Below are 24783 nucleotides of genomic sequence, written 5' to 3' on the forward strand. Positions count from 1 at the left end.
AAAATGAATTTAAAATCGCGATGAACTACGTGAAATAGGTCGGCCTGCCCTTGTAAATGTCTAATATTTCAAGTTGAATGTCAGTAAATTTGTGTTTATGAACAATATTCCAACCGTCCTGGTGGGTTTTGAAGAACTCTTGGATACACTCCTGGATTTGCTTTTTAAGTGTATGAGAAATATTTCTGCCTATGCAATTAGCCAACAACGTTAGCGTCTCAGGGAGCCAAAAAGGCGTATCAAATGGATGACTTAGAATAACTGAAATCAGACCATTTACGCCAGCTCTGCAGTAGGCGTTTTGCAATAATCCAACTGACTCATTTAATTTGACCAGACCACTAGGAGCTTCAACGCACAGTTCACTAATTATTTTACTAATGTCTAAACTCGTTATGCTTTTCTCATAAAGGCCAATATTGTTGTTAGTACTCGTACTGTTATTTAAAATCCAATACATGAACAGTTTAATGTATTTAACCGACAAAAAACAAGGAAGTGTTCTGAATAAAGTGCAAAATCCTTGTTTCGAAATGTACCTAACTTCGATGTTTTCGTCAAATAGACCACATATAATGTTACTTATAATATTCAATTGTAGTTTCCTTCCATTAATCAAAAAGGGGTAGTACTCACCAACAATAGTGTTTATTCTTATTTTTAGTGAAACTAACGACTTATATTCCTTGCTATTGGCGTCGAAATCGCCGATATTTACGTAGTTCTCCACTAGTTCTTTAATGATAAAATCTAAGTCTCTGGTACTAGTGTCTTTCGAGAGGTTCACTTTGGTAAGCAAGGACATTAGTGAATTGTATGAAAGTCCCAATATGTCATTGTTATTGTAAATGAGTTGTAGTTTGAATATTATCTTCAACAGTTGGTCAAGAGGCAACAATTCGTCTACTTTTACTTTTGAACTGTTGCAAGAATAAAGGTGTCTGATTAAGCAATAATACAGTATTATTTCTGTCTTTTGTGCAACTCTACTGCCTTGATCAATGCTTTTTTCCTCACCTGCGACTTCCTTGTTTTTCATACGCACTACCAAGTGGTCCATGTCGCCGTTTATGTTTTCAACTAGATCATTTATCAACTTAAACAGATTTTGGTTCACATAATTAATTCTGGATTTAGAGTCGCAACTCTCAATCAAGCTTCCACGAGAATTAATGATGTTGCAGGATATGGCGAATGTATGCAACATATTTGAGGTCTCCTCCCTCAGCTGTTTGTAGTTATTATCTTTAGACAAAGTGCTCTCCAACAACGACAAACCCTTGTTGTAGTAATTCTCAAACTCGGCACAAGTTAAATACTCAACATCAACACTGTCGTTGTTGCTCATGACCAACTCAATCAAACCGGTTTGATATATTCTCAGGTGCTTAATAATCTCAAAAGTAGAAAGTGAGTTCTCCTCTTTGGATGGGTAATCGACTATATTAAATGGATTAATGAGGAAATCCAGCAATAAATTGGTCACCTCGTTTATCGGATTTACCGTTGACTTGCCACAATTCGTCTCGAACTCCATTTTGTTGCTGCAATAATAATAATCAACGCTCTGTCGAACACAGGGATTTAGTGAATACTTAATGCAATCCATCAAGTTGAATACAAACTCCTGATCACTCTGCTGGAATTCGGACGACAGTATGTCACTTAGTTTGTCCTTGTTCACAAACTCCATTATAAATGATCTTAAAGCGTTTGAGTACGTTGACGCGGAAAACAAAGCCGAAACAAACGTTAATATCACAATGTGCTTCTCCTTTTCCGTGATTATATTTGCATTGCTGCTCCAGTCAGTCAATACGCCCAGCAATGCATCTATGATGTTCTCGCTTTCAACTCTGGAGCAGCTCTCGTTGTCATATTTGTAGTGGAACAACACAAATAAGTACTGAACGAACAATACACTGTTCAAAGATATGTTGTTTGAATAACATTTTACTCTGTGGTATGGGAAAGGATTCAGCGTTGAGTTGTAATTCAAGACAATATTATTTATACATGTACTGGAGTTGGACGTACCTAATGTTTTTCTATCGCCTCTGCTGCCCGAACCTGAGTTGCCTTGGGATATTTGAACATGGTAGTTGCAGACATTTACCAGATTTTCCATTAAGGCTTTCAATTTTTCCTGGTTAAATTCAGAAAAGGCCTCGCTCGTTCTCGCTAAATCAGCAAATAACTCCTCGTCTCTTTCTAATATTAACTTTAACAACGACGTTAAATTGTGCATTATCACCGAATAAAAACCCGAGTTGCCCGAAGACCTGTTTGAGTCAAACATCACGCTCCACAGAAAGTTCCAGTAGCTCCTGGTCACGCTTTTAAAGAACTCACTACTGTTCGAGTAATACGCATTGTTAAGCATGCCCTGGATGTACATTAGTATAATAAATGACTTTCGCAAAAACAGTCCATCTTTAAATACACTTTTTGCGTCTAATTCGCCGATAAACACGCCTAACAGCTGCTCTAACTGGGATTCGCTATCCAAGTTTTCACTCTTGAAATAGAATTTGACTATTTTATATAAAAATTCACTCTTATCAGCAATTCCGCTCTCAAACAGATGACTTAGTTTCAAATTTACGCAGCTGCTGCCAGCACCATCAAATAACCTCGTCTTGGAGTTCTTTAGTATAAACTGAAATAACAAGCTCTTGTAGTCTCTGTTGTTCATCGTATAGTACAACTCGTTGTATATTCTGAGCTGTATGTTCTCCTTACCCATTTTCAACGAACTGATATACGAGTGTATTACATAATAGTGCAAAAGCACATCAAAATTGCTCCACAACAATCTTTGAAGTGACGAATTATTCATTATTATAAACGAAAAACCAGACAGGTTGCTGAATAGGTACTCTGAGTAGACATTCTCAACTTGATTGGTACCGGACTTGTCTTTGTTTAACGACCTGCCCTCTTCCTTGTACTTCCTAACCATGTACTTTATATTTGACAGCAACACATCCCTGAATCTTTTGCAAGAAACTCTGTCATTCGCCGAGTCTTTACACTCGTCACCACCAACACACTCATCTTCTCCGCACATTATCTTGTTTTCATATAAAAGTATTGATATGTACACCTCGAAAAACACAAACTGCACAATATTGTTTCTCGAGTACAAGTGAGAATTAAGTGAGTCCTTCAAGGCAGACTGGGCTGATTTCCTAATGCCGTTATAATTTCCAATGCTGTACAGCACCAATACGTATATCAACTTTTTGCGATAACCACTGAATTTGTATTCATGTCTCAACATGTTTATTCTCTTGTGCCAGTAATACTGAACGTTTTTCAACCAAAATATTTCAGGCGAGTTCAACATACTTGATTGGTAAAACAGTCCATTTGTGTATGACAACCAAGACAAAACTGATTCAGAGAAACTCGTATTATAAAGTGAAGACAGCGACAAATTGCTTGCTGATGAGTAATAGTGATTCAAGGACTGATTAATTGCCTTGATAAACTTCAACTTTAACTTTATTTCCTCTGTAACATTAATATTTACTGCTGGATCAACCAACTTATAGTAATAGTCCCCGTTTGAATTGCTGCTGTCACTATTCATTTTGCAGTACGTTATTCTCACTCCAGTTATCACTTCAGCCAGATACAATGCTATTTTTTGCACGTCCTCGAAGTACCTCTTAAAGAACAGACTCCCGAACTCCACATGCAAATCCCCTCTCAACAACATATTTCTTTGACTAACCGTTTTGTTCCCATTGTAACCGCACTCACCTCTCTCGTCCTCGCTATCCTCGTCTTCAATGTCCTCCCCGTTCCCTCGCTCGCACTTCTCAGTGTTTACATTTGCAAACACCGCTGAAACCGATTTGTTGATTATTCTCATGTTGTTTAAACAAAACAGCAATTCATTCACTGAGTTGCCTTTCAAATCATCATTCTCACAAAAACCCCTCCTCTCTTCGCTGACAAGACCACTAACACTCAACCCCAATCTTGTATTGAAAACAATGTCGTCTGCACCACATATGTCTTTCTTAATTTGATCATAACGCGTAAATAAATCGTCTAAAACATTTGAGTGCTTCTCGTTCAAACCCTGATCATGACCTTCCTTCCCCTTTCTCAAATTGGAAACGACATATTCCCTAATTAACTTTGTCACTAACAAAATATTATTTACGCATATTTTTCTAACCTCATTCAAACTGTCTTTGTTCGGAACGTACCAATTTGGCCTTCTTATATTGTATTCTCCGGCAGTACTGTCACCTAACACAGACCTCTCTTGTAGGTAAAAGGGATACCCCCATGTCAATATTAACTTTACAATTTGCTTCTCGTCGCTAACGACCTCTCCATTACCGCTGTCATTTTTAGAGAAACCCACCTCCATAATTTGCAAATGCAATAAGGACTCTATAAGTCTTTCTTGAAGCTTAATTCCTGCTCTTTTTACCCTTTTCCTAGAATCAAGTAGTAAACAGGATATCAATGAATGTATTATATAGTAATACCCTCTATTTCCAGCACTCAATAGGCTGTTATTGGTGTATCTTACTAGACTTGATATCAAATTAATATAATATAATAAATATGTCTCATCCTTTATATCCTTGATTTTGTATTTGATACTGGTATTATTGCAGGAAAAATCTATCTTTTTGTTCACAACCCCCTGCCCACCTCCACTGTCCACAGCAATTATCTTGCATACCAGCTTTTCCAGAATTGTAGAAAAAGACAACTCGGGGTCGCAGGACGAGATCGCAGACAGTATTTTAGACAAATGCTTGTAGTTGTCAGGATAGTAGTTATCGTCTATCCAATTTGAAATCGAGATATACAAATCCCTCAATGTGTCATTTAACCCAAGCAACTTGCACTTATTGAATAAATTTACAATTAAAGATCGCAGTGCAAACGATATTCCAAGATCAACTGACGACGAATAACTCTCAGTCTCCGCTGGCTTCGTCACATTTTCAAGTATATTGAACAATCTTTCCATAAAGTAGTGAATCCAATGATTAAATATGGTATCTATGAGCACTTTCCTGTTGCTGTATTTCTCAAGCAACACTTGTCTAGTAAAATGTTTGTTCATTATATAGTAAAACTCAACTTTTTGTTTATTGTCCAAAATAAAGTTGTATTCGCCTAAACAATTCTTGAAATGCAACTCCAAGGGTGACTTTCCGTTTATACTCGTGTATTCTATTATAGATTCAGGTACCTGACCGCTAATCAAAGACTTATCAGAATAAGCTACAAAGTATTCGTTTTTAGGATAGTTGTATAGTGTATTAGCCCTGCTAAAGTCCGCCAAGTAGTTGTTCAGCTCCTCCTTATTACTCAACAACGAATCCGATATACTTTCAATTACCTCATACTCGTCAAACTCCAAATTCCTAATTGGTATACTTTGCGAATAGTAAAACAAAACTGTGTAGAAAAACAATGCTTGGTTGATTTTCATCGGATCTGCTATATCTATCCCATTTAAAGATAAATCCAACAATCTAGGTATATTCTCCGGAACAAACTGCATTATTAAAGGTGTAATTGTCGATAATAATCTAAATGCTACATAAACTTGGTGTGTCTCTGTTTCTACTTCCAATGCAGGTATTATTCTTATGTTTATTAAATAATTTAGTAAAATGTCTGGAAGTATATACGTCCATCTTTTTAAAGAATCCTCGTATCTACCGGATATCTGTATATCTTTACTGTAAATCCCTTGTTCCAGTAGCGGAATAAATATGGTTAACATGTATTCGTCATCGAATCTACACAAAAAAGAATTCTCAATTAATTGCTTAGACTCCTTTTTCTCAGGTAATTCTAATCTTTCTCTATATATTCTTTTGCAATATTGATAAGTAAAAGCTTGAATGAATATAGAAATGCTATGTGACCACTTTCCAGAATTTGAGGGATGGGTAAGTGGATATAATATATTTAATAAATTCTGTAAACATTTAATCATTATCCGCAAGTTAGATTTCAAACCATCATCTCCTTTTTCCAGTGTGTATAGTGACTTTATCAAATGTACAAATATTATTGAGAACTTATTGTAAATGTTTATCGGTTTTATTGACATTGAAGACAAAATCTCACTAGAAATAACCTCTTTTATTATAGACGGTATTTTTGGTTGCAAAACAGACAAGTTAATGCTCCCTGTAGTTACTAGTGATGTGCTTGAAGTTGTTCCAGTATTTATGGAATTCGAAACTATATTATGTAATATTGGCACTCCAATGTGAGTATATAGAACCTCGAATAATAACGGTACTTTATCGTAAATTCCATCAATCTCAATACCAAATTTCCAAGAATACTTTATTCCTCTTGATACAATCGTAACCATCAATGAATCCCAATAATTTAAAAGCTTTCCGTCTAATTTCTTCCATATTTCAAATATATATCCTGACTTAAGCAATTTAAATGAATAATGTTGATTACATATCAAGAAGAATATCTTTGAATATGCAAAAAACGATGTGTTCTTTGTACTCAATGAAAGCCATTTTTCTATAAAAATATCTATTTCACCTTCTCCAATGTATGGTCTATATGAGTTCAGAATTCTAGATAAACATGTTATATAATTTTTTTTCTTTTGAGAGCTTGTATTAGTGCAATCCATGCAATCACTCTTACACTCTTTTTCTATTGAATCCACCAACAATTTACTATCAATTATTCCACATATACAATTTTTCACATTTACTTTTGAATTCTTATTCAAGCTACATTTACACACATATTCATCTTTTATTTTCGCTATATCACTTTTTTCAGAGTCAATTTTTGCAGTAAAATCAGAGTGCCACCAATGTCTTAAATATAATTTCTTATAGTTATTTATGTGAGAAGTAAGTATATTTCCGAATCTTATCTTAGTACCCATAGAAATGTCTTCCCTCAATAATACTTCCCATATGCTTTTTATTATAAATATTCTCTCGTTTTTTGAAACATAATTAATAAAAACGACCTCTTCAAAATGATTTAATTGCCTTATCAATTTACTCAGTCTTTGTATCATGCATTGCTCAAATAAGTCTTTTTCGCCAAATAACTCTGTTATTTCGTCAATTACTCTTCTTGTTTCGTTTAACTTTACATTATCATCTATAAATTCCGGAAAATAATCTTTATAATCCACTGTTTTATCAAACATCTTTCAAATTAGTGAAAGTATATACGATATCCTTCCACACAAATAAAGGCAACTTATTTGCTCAAAAATAACGTAACTGCTTGTTTCCTTTACTACCCACCTACTTTTTCCTTATAACTGTACCCTAACTTGAACACTTTCTTTATTCGTTTATTTACGCCTTTAGTCGCACACTTAAACACATGATACGACTAATTTAGCAATTGAACAAAAGGCAGGAACAAAACCAACCTTTGTGAAGAGTATATACTTAAACTATCTGTAAAGATTACATTAATACGATAATTCTTATTCCCAAAGTGTAATATAAATTGAATATATTAACTATTTTAACAGCATATTATCATTTGAGGGTTAATCAATATTAAGCGCCACAATGAGTTAACTTGTTGCCTTTGCTTTTATCGTCTTAAGCTAACGCACAAAGGATTGCAACTCGTAATAATCAAAAGCGTATAACAAAGGGTCTGTCCTTTTAATCGTACATTCTCCTAAAATTGTGTATTTTGCTCTCGTTTGTCACCCATTTCTGCTTGCTTTTCAATTTCACTATAAATACCTAAATAACTATATTTATAACAAATATGCATGCATGCAATGTATGAAAAAAATGTGGGAAACTCTCAAAAGCTTAATGAAAAAATCAAATCAATTACAAATACACAAAAGCGAGACTATTTAAGTCACTAAAGGGAGTATGTGTACGCACTTTGATTATAATTTTCGGCATCACCAGCGTAGTGTCAAATTATACTCAAATAAGACAAAACTACTGTTTGTATGTGTGGAGTTTCTAACTAATCTCAGGGGAACACCACAGAAAGCCTCTAGGAAAGCTACTTCTTTGTGTACATCCGTGACCAAAATCTTTCTATCTGCAGAATACTGTTTTTGCTCAAAAACGACTAGGCGGCTCTCTGGTTGAAAAAAACCGGTTTAATATATTTAACGAAAATGCCGTTAAGAGCAGCAAAAGTTTTGGCGGCAACAAATAACGAGAACATAAATGGCTAGAAGTATACTACTTCATCGCCTGTTGCTTGGTGTTTATTCTTTATGCGCAAATATACAAGCTATAAACCAAGGTGTGATAGATTAAGAATCTGTTATTTTATTTTTCACCTTAGATAGGTTGCAGAAACAGCCTAAATTGAGTAAATCATACAAATAACTGTTAGTTAGAACACAGAATAAAATACAATGTCTCTTTTTGGTAATATTAATAGCGGAGTTGGAGGATCATTAGGTGGCTTTAACTTTGGGAACACATCAGGTAGTACAAATATATTTAACGATAAACTAAACCCCACAAATAACACAAATGTAAACTCAGTTCCGAGTTTTTTTAATCAGAACCAATCAACAAGCTTATTTGGTTCAAACATAAACAAACTGGGACCTGGAATGAGTAATAACAATTTTTTGAAGCCTCTGGAAACACAGACTCAACCGATAACATCAAACATGCTAAATCTGCCACTGCAGCAACGTCAAGAGTTAGAAAGAATAGAAAAGAGAAAAATATCGCTGCAAAAGGGATTATCTTCGCAAATAAATCCAGGAATGACAGCATTTACATATCAACTTGACGAAAAAGCGGTGGAAAAGCAGCAAGAAGTAGATAATTATATTTATTATAACTTGAACGAAGAGGAGATCATAAAAAATTTGAATAATGCTAAGAAGTTGAATCCGAATCCGGAAAAGTGTTACACACTACCAATAAAGGGTTTTGGAGAACTGGTTCAGAGGGAGAAGCAACAGAGAAAAGACTTGGAGAATTTATTAGTTGAGATGAAGGCAGTCAAGGACAGCAATTTAAAAATAATGCAAACAATAAATACAAATACCCTAAAAAGAGTGGAAGAATGCAAAAAAAGGCATCAAACAATTATTCATCAATTAATACATATATCATGTATGATTGAGGACCTGGGTGATAGAAATAACTTCGCCCAAATCAACTATCAATTAGATAATCAGCTCAATTATGTTTTGCATCAGATTCAAGAAAACCACATGAAACTTGGAATTTGGCAATCTTCAATTAATCAAATAGAGACAAATATAAAATGTATTGAAGAGCATTTGAATGAAGATAGTTCGAAATACTTTAGCAACTTCAATAATTTATTCGGTAATAATCCTGCAGACGATAATTCATTCAAGAACAATTCGCTATTGCAAATGAAGCACATGGACGCTACTCAAAAGTCTGAATCATTAAGCAAATCCCAACAGTTTGTAAGTAGCGGTATTAGTAATAGTAGTATCGGTGCAGTTGAGAACAATAAAGGTATTATCAACGTGAGTGTTGACAATAACAGCAACAAAAACGGAAGCAATAGTAACAATAATAGCAATAGTATTAACAGCATTAATAACATAAATAAAAATGATAATCCCAGTAGCAGCCTTAATAATAATGGTGGCAATTGCAACAATGACAATTCAAGTAATGATGTCAACAATAACGTCATTAACGGCATAAACAATATAAATGACCAGGATGCCAGAGGATTGAGAGATTCCTCAATATACCGTCCCACAAATACAGAGATTATATTCGAGACTTTGGACAATCAACAACAATTATTGGAATCCCTTCAAGGGACCATAAGAAACGACTTGTTGTCCCTGCAACAATTCATAACAATGGTCTAGAAATCTAGTATAGCAAGCATCAAATCTATTGTTCCCAAAAATCCTATTTCTCTCCACGCGTCCTCACATTGACAGTACAACAGACAGACATCACATGTCACTGTGTAAATATAGCGTAGTAATTAGGTTGTAAATCTATATAACATTCAAGGAGTCGCTAGTATCGCTAGGAATTACTACTTTCCTCTCCTCTATTTTTTCTATATTTGATTAATTGAATATATCCCATAGAAGCAAAAGTAATTATTACTACCGCTTTGGACTAAAGGGAAAATGATATAACAACTATTACCAAGATCATTACTAAGAATGGCATTTCGTTATGCCTTGTAGGCTCTAGAAGCTCTTCTGCCTCTCGCCTTTTCAAACTTGCGTCCCTTAGAACATATACGAGGCTTAGTTGTACTTTTTGGTAAACCTGGAGCCTTTCCAAAGTATTTCTCTTGTTTTCTAGCCTTGGTTTTGCCACGCAATAATACAACATTAGAGCCCTTTGGGGATCTAAGTGCCAACTGGTCAAATGTAATGCACTCACCACCGTATTTCTCAATATGCTTTCTCGCAGTCTCCGTGAATCTGAGAGCACAGACTGTGAGTTTTGGGATCTTTAAGACCCTTGTGTCATCAGTGACCGTCCCAATAATGGCTGCTATTTTGTCCTCCTTGCCTTTCATAAATCTTGTAATACGAGAAACAGAAATAGGAGCTTGGAATCTCCTAGCCATCTTCAGACGATGTAGAACCGTCTTGTTGAACTGAGAATCCGTACGACGTCCCAAGAAAGTGTAAAGCTTACACAACAAAACACGGTAAGGATTTGTCGACTTCGTTCTCTTAGAATGAGTCTTCTTAACTCGACCTCCTGCCTTTAAGTCAATTCCCATCTTAAACTCCTAGCAACTGATAAAACCAATAGATGTATTTACTCTAAAAAAAAATTAAAATATTGTTTAAGTTCTTTTATAACCCTGGGTTTAACTCTGGTTTAAAATCTCAATTACATACCCACGTTTTTTGCTACATAAAACGCTTTACTTGAATACTTTTATTGTTTGTCTCCACTTCTTTACTTTGATATGAATATTACTACTTTCACTACTATTAATATTATTTATTTCAAGAGACGCCAATTAATATATACATAAGTAACCAGAAGGCGCCAATCCCTCCTTTGTATTATGGCGCATAATTATATGTATTTGTTGACCAAAAGGGGTAATAGTACAATGTAAAGGAAGAGGGGTTCGCAACTTTTTTGTGAGCAAACGCAATCTGTTCATTCGAATACTTTCTTTTGGAAGTTGCTAATACGAACCATTTGAATTTGCAACCACATTCCTATTTTTGAAGTGCAGCAGAAAGCCTCCTTTCGAGTTTTTTAGCAATAACCTGCATTTGTTGATCGATAAATTGTTTCCATGCTGTAACCTCCTCCTGTCTATTGCTTGAAGTAGAAAGTTCACCATCCCATTGTTTCATCCCTTTTTTCCATTGCCTTAGACTGTTAAGTTCATACTCTAGCATTCTTCTAACAGAATCTTTGCTCAGTGAATTTGAATTACTTATGACTGAACCACTTGAAGGACGCAGATTATTGACTAACGAGTTTATTTTTGGAACTCCTGCGTCAATGTGACCACATTCTCCTGAACAACCTGCGTTCATAGAAGAATTCAACTGAATATTGCTATATTGTGATTGGTTAAGATTTCTGTTGAGGAGTCTCTGTTGGACAATATTGTTACTATTATTCATACCAACGTCTGTGTATCCGTCACATTGTAGTCGTAGTTGACTGTATCCTATATGATTTTCTAAATTATTGTTGCTTAAGGTGTCAGTTGCTATAAACGCTGTTTTCTCATCAGTTTGACTTCCTCTAACAATATTAGACTCACTACTCTTTTTCAATTCATTCAATTCGTTTTTTATGTCAGTCAACAAAGGCATCAAAACCATTGGAGACTCTGGATGTAACACTGGGGAGTTGTTTGTAAAGGTGGACAAAATATTGTGCTTATCACTAATACCATCTTTACTTGTTAGTGATAAAGAGGGCCTATCTAAAATTTGCTTTTCATTGGGTATAGTATCACGTTTATCTGATGGCTTTAAATTGTCACCTAAATAAGTAGATGGAACATGTTTATTTGAATCAGAATATGCTGAATTATTTTCTAATTTTGATATTTTGTTCCTTTCTGTAAGTTGTCTTAATTCCTTGAGCAGATTTTTCTCCCTGTTTTCAGTTGCCTGTAGTTTTTCAAATAACTTATTCATGGTTTTCTCCAAAGATAACATTATTTGACTATTAGCTGTTTGTGTTCCGTTTTCCAGAGACTTGTTATTTTGCGTACTATTCAATGCTTCTGAAGATGTTGTATCAGGTATATTGTTATTCTTATATTGTACTTTTGCTTCGCTATGCTCACTCGTATTTGCTAAACTCATAATTTGATTTATTTGTCTGTGTAAATGCAAAATTGTGAACAACATATCTTCTTTCTGCTTCATCTCCTCCTTTATTTGTTGTTGAAGAATTTGATAAGTTTTGTGCGTTTCTTTTTCCATTTCTTTGTTTTTTATTTCTAAATCCTCAATCATTCTACGTAATTCACCTATCTCTTCCTTTTTACTAGAGGACGAAATTTTTTCATCAAGCAACTCCTTCTCGCGACTCTTTAGTATTCCTTCCATTTCATGCAATATATCCTCATTTCTCTGTATTTCCAATTCTCTCTCGAATAATTGCTTGTTTTTTTCCTCTATTCTTATTAACTCATCTATGATAGGCCCTCTTTCTAACTGAAGTCGTTTTTCTCTTTCATTTAAATAAAGTTCCTTTTCCTCCAACTCCTGCTCCCTCTCCGCCAACTCCCTATTCTTCTCATCGTATATCCTTTCTCTATCTCTAAATTCAGATTCCCTTGATACAAAGTCCTCCTCCCTTTCAGTTAAAATCTTTTCTCTTTTAATTATGACAGACTCTTTATTTTTGTTAAGTGCCTCTTTTTCCTCCACTTTAGCCTCTCTAACTGCCAAACCTTCTTCAACTAACTTAGTTTCCCGACTAAGTGAAGTCACTTCAATCTCCAAATCATTTAAACCCATCTCTTTTTCCAGCAAACCTTTTTCTTTTTGTACGAGTTTATTCTCTCTTTCCACCAACGTTCTCTCTCTTTCTGAAAACCTTTGTTCCCTTTTATTTAAATTGTTTTCTCTTTCGAATAGTAATTCCTCTTTCTCGCTCAAAGACTTCTTTTCAGATTCCGACAAAGTTATTCTTTGTGTGTCCAAAAATAATTCCTTGCTTTCTAACTCTTTTTCCTTAATTGATATATTTTTTTGACGTTTATCTAATTCTAACCAAAAATTTTCAAATTCCTTTTGTCTGTTCTCCAACTCATTTATATACAAATCAAATTCTTTTTGTTTATTCTCCAAATCCAATTTTTGTGCATTTAATAGGTTCTTTAAATCATTCACAGATGACTCTCTTGCCTCCAATTCACTTAGTTTTAACTCAAATCTTGAATGCTCAAGTGAATATCTCTTCTTTTCCTCCTCAATATTTGACTTTAAATTGTCAATTTCATTGTTTTTAGTACACAGTTTTTCCTCCAATTCCCTAATTTTCTCTTCATAACTGCTTCTTATATTTTCAATATGATGGTTATTTTGTTTCAATGCATTACTTTCTTCCACCATTTTTGCATTCAAAATATTTTCTTTTTCTTCTAATAAACGAGATTTTCCTGCTAAAACTTTTTCTTTGTCTTCAAGCTCAAGTTTTAATTGATTTAATGAATTTTGAAACTCTTCTTGTTCATGATTGCGAGACTTAAACTCAAGTTCTTGTTTTTTGAGTTCTTCCTTGAAAGACTCAAGTTCCTTTTTAATTGAGTTCGCTTCTTGCTTTATTTTTTCTTCCTCTATCTTTCTGTACTCTTCAAACTTTGTTCTGCTTTCTTCTAGCTCATTCTTTCTTCTCTCGAGTTCTATTAAAGCCTTTTCCATTTCAAATTCCCTTTTCATGTTGTTAGATTCCTGCTCCTTCTGAGTTTTTTCCATATTAAGGGAATAGTCTTCCACCATTTTATTAAAACTTTGTTCTCTTACGTTTAAATCATCAACATAAGCCTCATACTCTCTTTGTTTATCCAATATTTCTTTTTCTAAATTACTTATTTTCTTAGCTCTCTGTTCAAGTTCTCTGTCCCTCGTATTAATTCTATTCTCTTGATCTTTTAATTTGTCCTTTAAATTGTTCAAATTTTCTTCCCTATTGTTTAGATCCATCTCTCTAGAGGCAATATATACCTCCTTTTCGCTTATTTCTATCTCTTTTTCATTACAGTTGTGAACAGAATTCTCCAAGCTATCGAGCTTTGTCTTCAAAAAAGCTATTTCGTCATTCTTAGTCTTAATATTATCAATTACTTCTTCAACAGTTGAATAATTATTAGTTTCAAGGATAACCCTGATTTGAGCAAGATTATCTTGTAAACAACTCAATTGATCTAAGACTGTCTCATTCTCTATTTTCTCTATGCTCAATTTTTCTTTTAAATCTTGTACCTTATCTTCATATTCCTTAATTATTTCATTTCTGTCAATATTTCGAATTTTGTCTGACTCTTTTATTGAATCGATATCATATTTCAATTTCTGATTTTCTGTCTTGTATTCAGAAATTACATCTTTGTAACTGTTTATCTCATTAGTTAATTCTATTATTCTATTATCCAGATCTTCGTTTCTCTTATCATTTGATATTGTGCTTTCAAGCTCATCTATTCTCTTTAGAGCTTCACTATATAGTTCCCAATAATTGTCCTTGTCATTATCAACATCATTACATTCATTCTGTTCCGTTATAAATCGTTCCAGTCTTTCCAATTCTTGCACCAATTGAGCGTTTCTTTCTTTTTCCAAACATAATTCAGTTTCAAGTTTCCTGCTTTTACTTTCAATTGTAGATAATTCTTCTCTGCTCTTGTGATATAAAGAACGTTCAACTTTTACTTGTTGTTGTAAGTCTTCCATTGCATTACGCACTAAAACCATAAACCTTGCACTATCTGGATCATTCTCATCAAGAATTCCCACTGACATATCCAACTCTAACTCATTCTTTCGAATCTTCTCGTCTATTTCCACTTCCATCTTATTATTAAAATATTAAAAACAGCCTATATAGTGCAAATTATACATACCCATACATGAAAACACATATACTTATATATGTATATGTTATCATACAATTTGTATATACTTAATCATTCGAATGTAATCAATCCTAACTCTTCTTAATTTCCAATAAATAAATAACCCTTCGAATAAATTTAGTCAGAAATATACTCCTAAACTAAAATTATCTTATAATTCAAATTTAGTACAATAACAAACTCTCTATTGATTCTTACTTTTAAAAAAATCTATCCACAAGAATCAATTGAAATCAATAATTATGCGTCTTTCATATATATATCTAATATTTAAATGTGTAATCACGCTTAAATATTTATTTTATTCCTACTTTTACTTTTCTTCCTTCAGCTCCTTTTGTTTCGCCCTACCCCACACATCGTCTATATCGGTTTCAAAAAACAACAGGCGCCAAAGTTGCATGTAGCATAAATCCCCGCCAACTTATGGTTAGCAGAATTGCATACTTTCTGTAATTTAATAAAATATGAAGAAAAGATAAGCTGGATGTAATATTTAAAAAAGTCATTTTATAAATTATGCAATATAAATATTTTAAACTATCAGTCCTATATTTGTCGTTTTACTTATTATTCCCTAAATTCTCCTATGTGCGTTTTCTCTCCTATTGAATGAATAATTTGGTGCAAAATAATTAAAATAATACATAACCCAAGTAAATCTACCATCCCCACACAAATAATATGTTTTTCACATTTGAATACTACCTAATACAATTGTGGTACCTTTAAGTAATTTGAAAAAAAAAAAAAAAAAGTATAAGTATACCGTCAAATTATAATCTAATTGGCATATTTGTGAAAACACCAAACGGAATTTACATTTTGTGGTACAAAAGGCAAGCACACTCGTTCTCTCCACTACAATAAGCCGTTTCAAATACAATTATTATTATATATTTGTCATGTTAGACGTTACGTCTTGTAGAGTACTGCACTATACAGGACGTTACGATGACGTCGTCCCAAAGAGACAGAGACAAAGATTGAATGCAACAGAACTTAATGTATTCCCTCTGGTGATTTCAGTGTGTATAATCCATTCCTAACTCCAATCCCAGTTTTGCTTTTATTTAAAAAAACAATGGTTACTATTAATTCTTAGCCCTTAAAGTACGGCTTAGAACCATTACTTGTGCTATAGCGGTTTGTACCATAATAGTTTTTTTTTTAGCGCTACTATGGTTGATCTAGAATTATACTGGATTCCCATAAAATAACAACATACATTTAAAAACAAGGTAGCTCACCTCTGCCAACAGAGACCCACCTAACTCACTTTCAGGTTTAAAATGATATACAAAATTTTACAGATACACTCAGATTTTCAATTTTTCTGATCAGACTCGAAGCATCCAACAAACAACAGGTTTATTTGTCGGAACACCAAATGATACATAACCTCCTAAATCGCACAAAGATCGGACTAGCTGTTATCCAAGATTCGCTTTAACAATATACTCAATCCCACTTTGACGGGACATCTTGTATTTTTACATAATATGTCAAATCTAAACAAATTAAAATGTATAAACTACTAAAAGTTGTTAAAATCTGGAATCAAAGCTAAAAATTTTACAATAATACTCAGTGGTGACGTAGTGCCGAGAAGATAGTAAAGTTCACTATTCAACCCATTCTATCTTATTTCAAGACGAAACTCAAAATGTCAGATATCGATGAATACTACTTTTTTAGAAATTTATACTTGATTCAGAATAAAATTGAACTTATCTAAACCAAAGAAACGAGCTCATTATCTTTTGCCACTGAGATGAATGCTCATCATCCACAACATAAATAAAACATTTGCACTTAATTATTAATCCACATGCAAATACCGCCAAACATGTACCGGTATTTATTATTTACAGAACAGCGAAGCATCTTCCACATCGGTAATGGCGGCCGTCGAATGGTTGCGTTTTGTCTATTAGTGGCCGCCGGCGGTTGTTGTGTTAATATTTGAAGTCGAATTAGTGGAAATCTTAATAATACTCAAGGAAAAAATTCTAGTGTAACAGGAAAGACTTGTGGGTGAGGCAGGGACTTTACACCTGAAAATAATAATATCTGGGAGGTTGTTTATTGGAATTTAATTTTTTAATACCAACTTAATTAAGGATCATAAACCTAAAATTAAAGTGAGGGCTAAAGAGAAAGTAAATATCTACAGAAACTTAAACGTATTAATTTGTCGGTTTCTTGTTTTATATTTGAAATCATATTAATTCCAAATATTTGAGCCTTATATTGTTGGTATTTCCTAATTTCCATGGTCTAAATTGGTTGAGAAACATATCTTAGGAAAATTTATACATGTTTATATATGTCCAAAAAATTTAAATAAGTGTATTTTAAGCTTTAGACTCCCACTATTTCTCTTATTTCTAATTTACAATTATAGAGACATTATAAAAATATATAATATCGAACCCACATTGAGAGATTGTATAATGAATGGTGGAAATAACATATTACCGACTATGTCGACCTATGGAAGAGAGATTGATCACAACCACTATAATGGATTATCGTCTTCAGGAAATTCAAATATGTTAGCTGGTTATCCAATACTATACCAGAATAATCACCACAATAATCCAGCAGGAGATCTTTTAACTCTTCAAATGCAGTTACAGGGTAATTCATCCAGTGATAGTGAGAATACACTGGCGGCATTACAAAGAAACTGGATTGCTTTGCAACAAAGTAACAGTAACATTAATGGTAATGGGTCTGGAAACAATGGTGGAATGTTACATTCATCGATTCACCATCAATCTGGTATGGCAATTTCAAATGATGAAATGAATTATATGAGAAATTTGATACCGATTGGTGGAAGTAACTCTTCGCCTTTGCACTCTAATCAGTCGACTCTATTGGATTCACTTAAATTTGGGAGTGGTTTAGAACCCCCTAACCAAGTTTCTCCATATGGCCATCATCACCTTAGTTCCAGCAACACCTTACAACCCAGTATAATGGACAACAGTATAATAGTTAATGGTATTGGTGTTTCTGGAATGAATCGTAATAATGCTGCAAACATTGGGGCCCCCTCTAATGGTAGACTTCAGATGTCAATGAATCCAAATGCTGGATTGGGAGTAAACGTTGATATGGTTTCAAATGGTAATATGCTTCCTCTGAATTGCGGTAATGCTTTGGGTGGCGGTGTTGTTATGAGCAATAATAGTAGCAGTAATATAGATTGGCAGGGTGGAATACCAATTAGGAATATACCTGATCTTATGACAATGTTAGATTTATCGGATATACCACCACATGTTCAAATTCCAAAATATTACGAAGGAATAAAAATATCTTTGGGTGAGGCAGGTAGGGAAATATTACGTTGTTATATTAATCAGAGAGGAATTAGAGGTAAATTCATGAGCTCGAGTAATTTACAACAATTACTAAGAGTTGCCCATCAATGTGGGCTGTGGAATGCTGCAGTGAGATTGCATTTAGAATTTATTGGCGAAATTCCAATGACTGCAAGTCATGCGGAGATGAGGAAATATAAGAGTTTACAGACAAAACGCAGATTATCTAAGAGAATTTCTGTTTTGTCTAAATTTGGGGCTCCCGTTGTAAGAAGGGCAGATGGTGAGGAGACTATAGAATATAGAGATGGAATGAAACTTTCACTTGGAGTTGATGGTAGAAAATTGCTGCTTAAAAGAATAAGAGAGACTAGGAGTTCAAGAGAGAATGAAATTAACAGTTTGTTTTCGAAATATGGTTTAAAATATAGTCAACTTAGAAATGCAACTATACATGAACTGTGTAGAATGGCTTATGTATGTGGTTTATGGGAAGAAGCTGTTAAACTTCATTTTCAACATATAAGAAAGAAGGCACATGAGAATAATTCTAACCAACAAGAGTCAGGAAGTGACGTAGATAGCGAAATGGATATAAACAAGGAAAGGGAAGATGAAATGTTACCAAATAATTTTCTACAGCAACTAAATACTCCAAGAGTTGATTTGTTGAATGGAAATGGTCCCAGTGGAAATCTTGGTCCAGGAGGAATGAGTCAAACTTCTTCAATTGTTGGTTCTATTGGAGTTGATTCAGTACACAATATGAATAGCAATGGCTCTGGAAGTTCTGTATCTGGTAATCACTTGCATTCATCGATTCACCATCCATCAACACAGGTTTCTGAAAGTCTTACTCGCTTTAGCATCTCGGCACTTGGGAATACTATTGCAAATAGTAATAGTGATAACAAAAGTGTTGATAATAATATTGGGGATAATAATGTAAATATACACCCATTAGTAATTAATAACTCTGGTGCTAATTCTGCTTCTAATATAGTTTCTAGTAATCACACATTAACTGGAGATCACATAAATTATGATGATTATAGGAATTATATTTTAGATGGTAGTGACTCTTCAGCAATTGAAAATGGAAACAAGAGTAAGAACAATGGAAGCAATTACAGTAATGGTATAGAAATTGGTAATACTACGAATTCTTCTGCAAATCATGGTTCGAATGGCAACGGCAGCAATGGGATGGACAATGAAAGTTTACTTGGAATTTCAACAGGTGCTCTGGGTGCATTTATTGGTCAAATTTCAAATGATGATAATAGAAATGATACCAATAGTCTTGACGGTGTTAGTTTGAGTAACAGCAACAATGTTATCTGTGCAAATAAAGGCTCTGTAAATGGCAAGATTCCAGGGTTTGATGGAGGAAGTTTAGATTTATCGTCTTCTGGCAATAAGTATGAAAACTATTCATTATTAACTTCCAGTACTAACAGTACAGTTAATACGTCATCACTTAGAAAAAGGAGTAAAACTAATAGCTCTAATATGGATGGCAGCAATAACAATTCCATAGATGGAATGATTACCTCAAATGGGGTATCACATCCGAGTACATCATCATTTGTTATTGAAACTATATCAGGTATTTTAGGTGATGATTCAATTGGTGTTAATAGTGGTAATAACGGAAGTAATGATGGCATTTGCCACAATAATAACGGTACCATGAATATTTTGAATGATAAATTGAGTTTCAAAAAAGGAAATAATTTATCTTCATTATTGGGTAACGATATTATTATCAATCAGAAAAGTGATGTGCCTCAATTATCAGCCGTTGTTGTTTTAGCAACAGCTAAGGCTGCGGAAGCTGCCCAGAACGTTAAAGAGTCTAATTATGTAGATCAAAAAAATGATAAAATTAATAACAGTGCTAACATAGGTATAGGTGAGAAAAGTATTGATGATGCTAGTTTAATATTGCAATCAACGCTAATATCACTAAATGGCGACAACAGTGTTATTAGGAGCAAAAGTAATCCATCAATGTTAGGGAAAGATTTATCAACAAGTTATTCTGAGGATTTTATAAATAATACTACTACTAGTGCAGCAACGGTGCCCTTTGATTATGAAGAATATAAGAGTAATAACAAATCCAATTTAATCGATCAATCACTGTCAAGTGATGAAACACTAGAAAACAATGGTATAAATAGTGGTGATGGTATTGAAAAGACTGCAGGTGACAACGATCAAGTATGTTTTCCTTCAAAGTCGCCAAATAAAATGAAAGTTGAGGATTGCAGTGGTAGTAGTGTGAGTACTGATACTAAAAGCAGCAACAATGACATTCCCTTGGTTGCTAGAGGTTTAACAACACAATCGACAACATATACAAGTATTGAGTCGGCAGGAAATTAAATTTAACTTGTAATTTTTTCTGTTAACAAAATTAATTAAATAATGAATATATATGAGTATAAACTGGAAATGTAGAATGGTAATTTAAGGTTGTGTTCTATCCTCTGAAAGGTTGTACCAAATATTGATATTAGACTTTTAATTTATGGAAGATTTTGATGGATTATTTTTTTATATGCATATTTTTGTATTTGAAAATTAACTACAAAATTTTTGAAATAAAAATTATTTAATTAAAAATGAAAATTAGTAGTGTTATTAGTATGATATAATTAGAATAAGAATTAATTATATATAAAGCTGTTACCAGAGTTATATGTTTTTATTTCCTTTTGTTTTATTGTAGATCTTAAATAAAATGTTGTATTACTTTATTTTATTATTTGCATGTGTTATGCTCCCGGTATTGAGTGTTGCATGCACTTAGGGTATGAATAATTAAACATTAAATTAGTTAAATAATATAATAAAAGTAGTAATTATTTTAGAGGAAAACAAAATAATTAAAAAAGGTTCTCGCAAGCGAGGGATGATGCATAATGAATCAGAATTAGTAAAACGAGATGTGAATACTTAATGAAAGAATACTTTAATTATTAAGGCTTTATTATGCCAACTAAGGTAGAAACAGTTGTTTAAATTAGTTTATTAATAATAAGTCGAACTTTGCATTTGGAACCAAGCGAAGGAACAAACATTTAATAGAAAAGGGAAATATATACAAGTAATAATTAGTATTAATGTAATGAGAGTACAAAAAAGGTGTAGAAAGAGGAGATTAATGACAGTAAGAATTGAGTCTTTAACACTTGTTTTATTTTTAATATGTTATTTTTGTGGTAAGTTATGTCATGACTAGAACAAAAATCAAGTATGCACTAAATAATTAATAAATTAAAAATAGACTGTGAGAAAAGTGAGGACAATATAAGCAGCCACTCGCAATTAAGAAGGCTGGGGATACATCATTATCATCACCACAATGCAGGAGTGCCAATACAAGGTGGAATAGTAAGAACACCATCAGCGCAAGTCCCTGCAAGAGAATTTCAACGACCAACACCACTGTATTCGCAGATTCCAGAAGTGGAAGGATCGGAGGAGTCAGTAACTTCTGTGCAGGAAACGATCGTGGAGACTGGAAAGCCAAAATATTCAAAAAGGGACGTGATAGTAACAAGAGATCCATTTTACACATGCCCTATGGGGTTTAATTTTGAAGGTAAGTGGGCTTTAATTGGGAAAAGGGAAATGTGGGGGGATGAATCACAAAGTTAATGTATACGAATATATATTTCAAGGGAAAATCAAAACTCGCATTTCAAAACTACCCACGATCAAGTTCCTTTTTGATTAACTCAATTTAAATTTAATTAAACTAAATCGCGAAAACAGTTCCTACAGCGGATGGCACTTCTTCTTCCCCACAGCAAAAGTGTTTTAAGATGGAAGTGACAGATTTCGTGCTAGGCTGTCCGAATGGGTGGGCTTTTAACGGAATAAAGTGTACTGGTGTGTTAACATCAGATGCACAACAGGCCTGTGACGATGGCATGGATATATTAATGGATGAAAGCGTCGGTGTGCAGTGTATACAGAAGTTGGTTGCACCAAAGTTGATATCGTGTCCAGACAAGTATTTGCTGTTGGACAATGAATGTGCAATGCCAATGCACTCAAAACCGGATCTAATATGTCCAGAAGCGTTTGTACCATTGAGCAATGGTAATTGCCAGAAGGACATAAGAATACCTGCAGCTTTAGAGTGTCCACCAGAGTACAACCTGCTTAACGGGGAATGCGAGAAAAGAGTTGAAATGCCGGTTACACAGATTAACATGGTCTGTCCATTAGGCTTTACATTGGATACCAGCGGCAACTGCACTAAACAGGTTAATGTCAGTGCCAATTATTCTTGTAGAGAAGGATATGAAAGGTCTCCAATAGGTGGCACTGGCGACAATGCATGCGTAAGAACAATGCTAATAGATGCGAAACATAGGTGTCTGGACGGGTAGGTTCCGCTTTTAATTTAATAAAATAGGTCTCGTTACTAATCAACAACAATTTAAATTACGAATAAAGATACGAACTTGTTCAGGGAAAATGCATTAAGCAACTAACAAGCACTCCAGTTGTTTCGTGCCAGGAAGGTGAGTTTGTTTGAATGAGTAAGTGTTTTGGCAACTAAAGCACAATTTATAGGTTTTGAGCTCAATAGTAGTGGTAACAAGGAATGTGTGAAAAAAACCAACGTACCTGCGAAATATGACTGCCCAAAGAAGAAAGATTATGTTTACAATCCAAAAACAAGGTTATGTCATTCAATGAGTCACCACCATTCGCGTAAGTTCCGACAAATATGTTCTCGCTGCTTTGGGAAACTAACTTTAAATTGATAGAAAAAACGCATCATCCACTAGTAATATGTCCAATAGGATCTGTGCTTCAGGGGAACGAATGTTATTCAATAGAAAAAAACACTCCCAAAGTCGAGTGTGGTGGTAATGGTAAGTTTATTGAACCTCGGTTTCAAGAGCCAGACGAACCAAGGCTAATTTATACATGTTTATTTTAATAAATACTAGGTTGGATGTTTGACGAGAACCTAAATTTGTGTGTACATAATGAATACACATCAATTAATTACGAATGTCCCATTAATTCTCAAAAAGTCGGAAACGGAAAGTAAGTTTAATTTGCTTTAGAGGATTAAAATTCAGCTGATCACTTACCCGATCCCTATTGAAAATGCTTTTACACATTTGTTTGATAAAAAAGATGTCAGGTACTCGAGACAGAGAACACTGATGTGGAATGTCCACCTGAATACCAGTACGAGGGAAATGGAATTTGCGTAAATAGAATGCAAACTGATCCTCAGATAAACTGTCCGAACGGTAGGTTTTCTTTTTGGTCAAATTCATTGATTAACAAATAGACTTTTTTCCACAGGCTCTTCCGCGACGCCTCAGGGAACATGTATGAGGATAGAATTAATACTGCCTAAACCGCTGTGTCCGGACGGATTAAAACCGTCTTTGGCCGTGATGGAGGGACAGATACCACTTTGCATTGGAAGAGAAGTGGTGGCGAAACAAGAAAAATGCCCGTTAAACTACGAATTAGTCACTGAATCTGAGACAGGTTTTAGAAGATGCAGAACCTACACCAAAACCGAGCCTGTAATAGCATGTGCTAACGGATTTATAGAAGATGAACAAGGGTGCGTACAGACGATAACTTCGTCGCCAAGACTATTGTGTCCTGAGGATTATGTATTGCAATATTCAAGATGCATAAAACAAATTGAGGATATGCCAAATAAAATGTGTCCTGCTGGATTTGAACTAATAGATGACGATCAGTGTGGCCAAACCGTTTACTCCAAGCCAATTCCAAATTGCCCAGACGAGTATATGTACGATAACATTGTCAAGAGGTGCTTTAAAATAGATGTACAATACGACTTTGCTTCTATAGATACAACAATTGTCAAGCAGAACTATACCAGCACCGTGGAGAAAAATATTAGTGAAGAAAAGGAGAACAGTAACATTAAAAATGTAAGACAGGAAGGCAATTTGCCAGTTCAAGCACAAAACCCTGCAAACAACAACCTCGGTGCAAGATATCCGCCTTATCAAAGAATGCTTCCTCCCCAAACACAACCGCAGTCCATAAGACCTCCACCGATACAGTCAATATATCCACAACCGGGACCTTATGCAGTGCAAAATGTAAACGGCTTTCAGTCAAATTATCCCTCAAACTATGCCTCTGCTGTACAGTCCGGACAGTATTCAACGGGTGCTGCTGGTTATGGGTATCCGTTTCCCGGTTTTCAGCAATATGCACCTGCACCGAGATTCGCAAATAGTCCCTCTTATCCCGTATATATGAGAAGTTTATCTGAGAGCATTCAAAACTACAAAGAGGACGGGGAGAGTCATTACGAATTATAAGTTACTAA

The 24783-nt window shown here is 34.2% G+C and overlaps 6 protein-coding genes across 6 annotated transcripts; 3 read left to right on the forward strand and 3 right to left on the reverse strand.

The window, feature by feature from the left end:
• Positions 1–25: 25 nt before the first annotated feature.
• On the reverse strand, positions 26–7192 carry FG386_001327 (uncharacterized protein; the record flags this gene model as incomplete). The annotated part of the gene is made up of 1 exon (XM_067340720.1): positions 26–7192. The coding sequence occupies one exon, from the start codon at positions 7190–7192 to the stop codon at positions 26–28; it is 7167 nt and encodes a 2388-aa protein (XP_067198769.1).
• A 1200-nt stretch (positions 7193–8392) lies between these two features.
• FG386_001328 (uncharacterized protein) lies at positions 8393–9856 on the forward strand (the record flags this gene model as incomplete). Its single annotated transcript, XM_067340721.1, has 1 exon — positions 8393–9856. One exon carries the CDS (start codon positions 8393–8395, stop codon positions 9854–9856), a length of 1464 nt encoding a protein of 487 aa, XP_067198770.1.
• Positions 9857–10176: 320 nt separating this feature from the next.
• FG386_001329 (60S ribosomal protein L18) lies at positions 10177–10740 on the reverse strand (the record flags this gene model as incomplete). The annotated part of the gene is made up of 1 exon (XM_067340722.1): positions 10177–10740. One exon carries the CDS (start codon positions 10738–10740, stop codon positions 10177–10179), a length of 564 nt encoding a protein of 187 aa, XP_067198771.1.
• Positions 10741–11194: 454 nt separating this feature from the next.
• Positions 11195–15022, reverse strand: FG386_001330 (uncharacterized protein; the record flags this gene model as incomplete). Its single annotated transcript, XM_067340723.1, has 1 exon — positions 11195–15022. The coding sequence occupies one exon, from the start codon at positions 15020–15022 to the stop codon at positions 11195–11197; it is 3828 nt and encodes a 1275-aa protein (XP_067198772.1).
• Positions 15023–17540: 2518 nt separating this feature from the next.
• On the forward strand, positions 17541–20810 carry FG386_001332 (uncharacterized protein; the record flags this gene model as incomplete). Its single annotated transcript, XM_067340725.1, has 1 exon — positions 17541–20810. The coding sequence occupies one exon, from the start codon at positions 17541–17543 to the stop codon at positions 20808–20810; it is 3270 nt and encodes a 1089-aa protein (XP_067198774.1).
• A 745-nt stretch (positions 20811–21555) lies between these two features.
• Positions 21556–24775, forward strand: FG386_001333 (uncharacterized protein; the record flags this gene model as incomplete). The annotated part of the gene is made up of 9 exons (XM_067340726.1): positions 21556–21649; positions 21715–22032; positions 22206–22824; positions 22896–22967; positions 23032–23156; positions 23213–23320; positions 23399–23498; positions 23592–23710; positions 23766–24775. 9 exons carry the CDS (start codon positions 21556–21558, stop codon positions 24773–24775), a joined length of 2565 nt encoding a protein of 854 aa, XP_067198775.1.
• Between the last annotated feature and the right edge of the window lie 8 nt (positions 24776–24783).

Source organism: Cryptosporidium ryanae (assembly GCF_009792415.1).
Source record: "Cryptosporidium ryanae isolate 45019 chromosome Unknown contig_23, whole genome shotgun sequence".
In the NCBI taxonomy this organism is placed as follows: Eukaryota; Apicomplexa; class Conoidasida; order Eucoccidiorida; family Cryptosporidiidae; genus Cryptosporidium; species Cryptosporidium ryanae.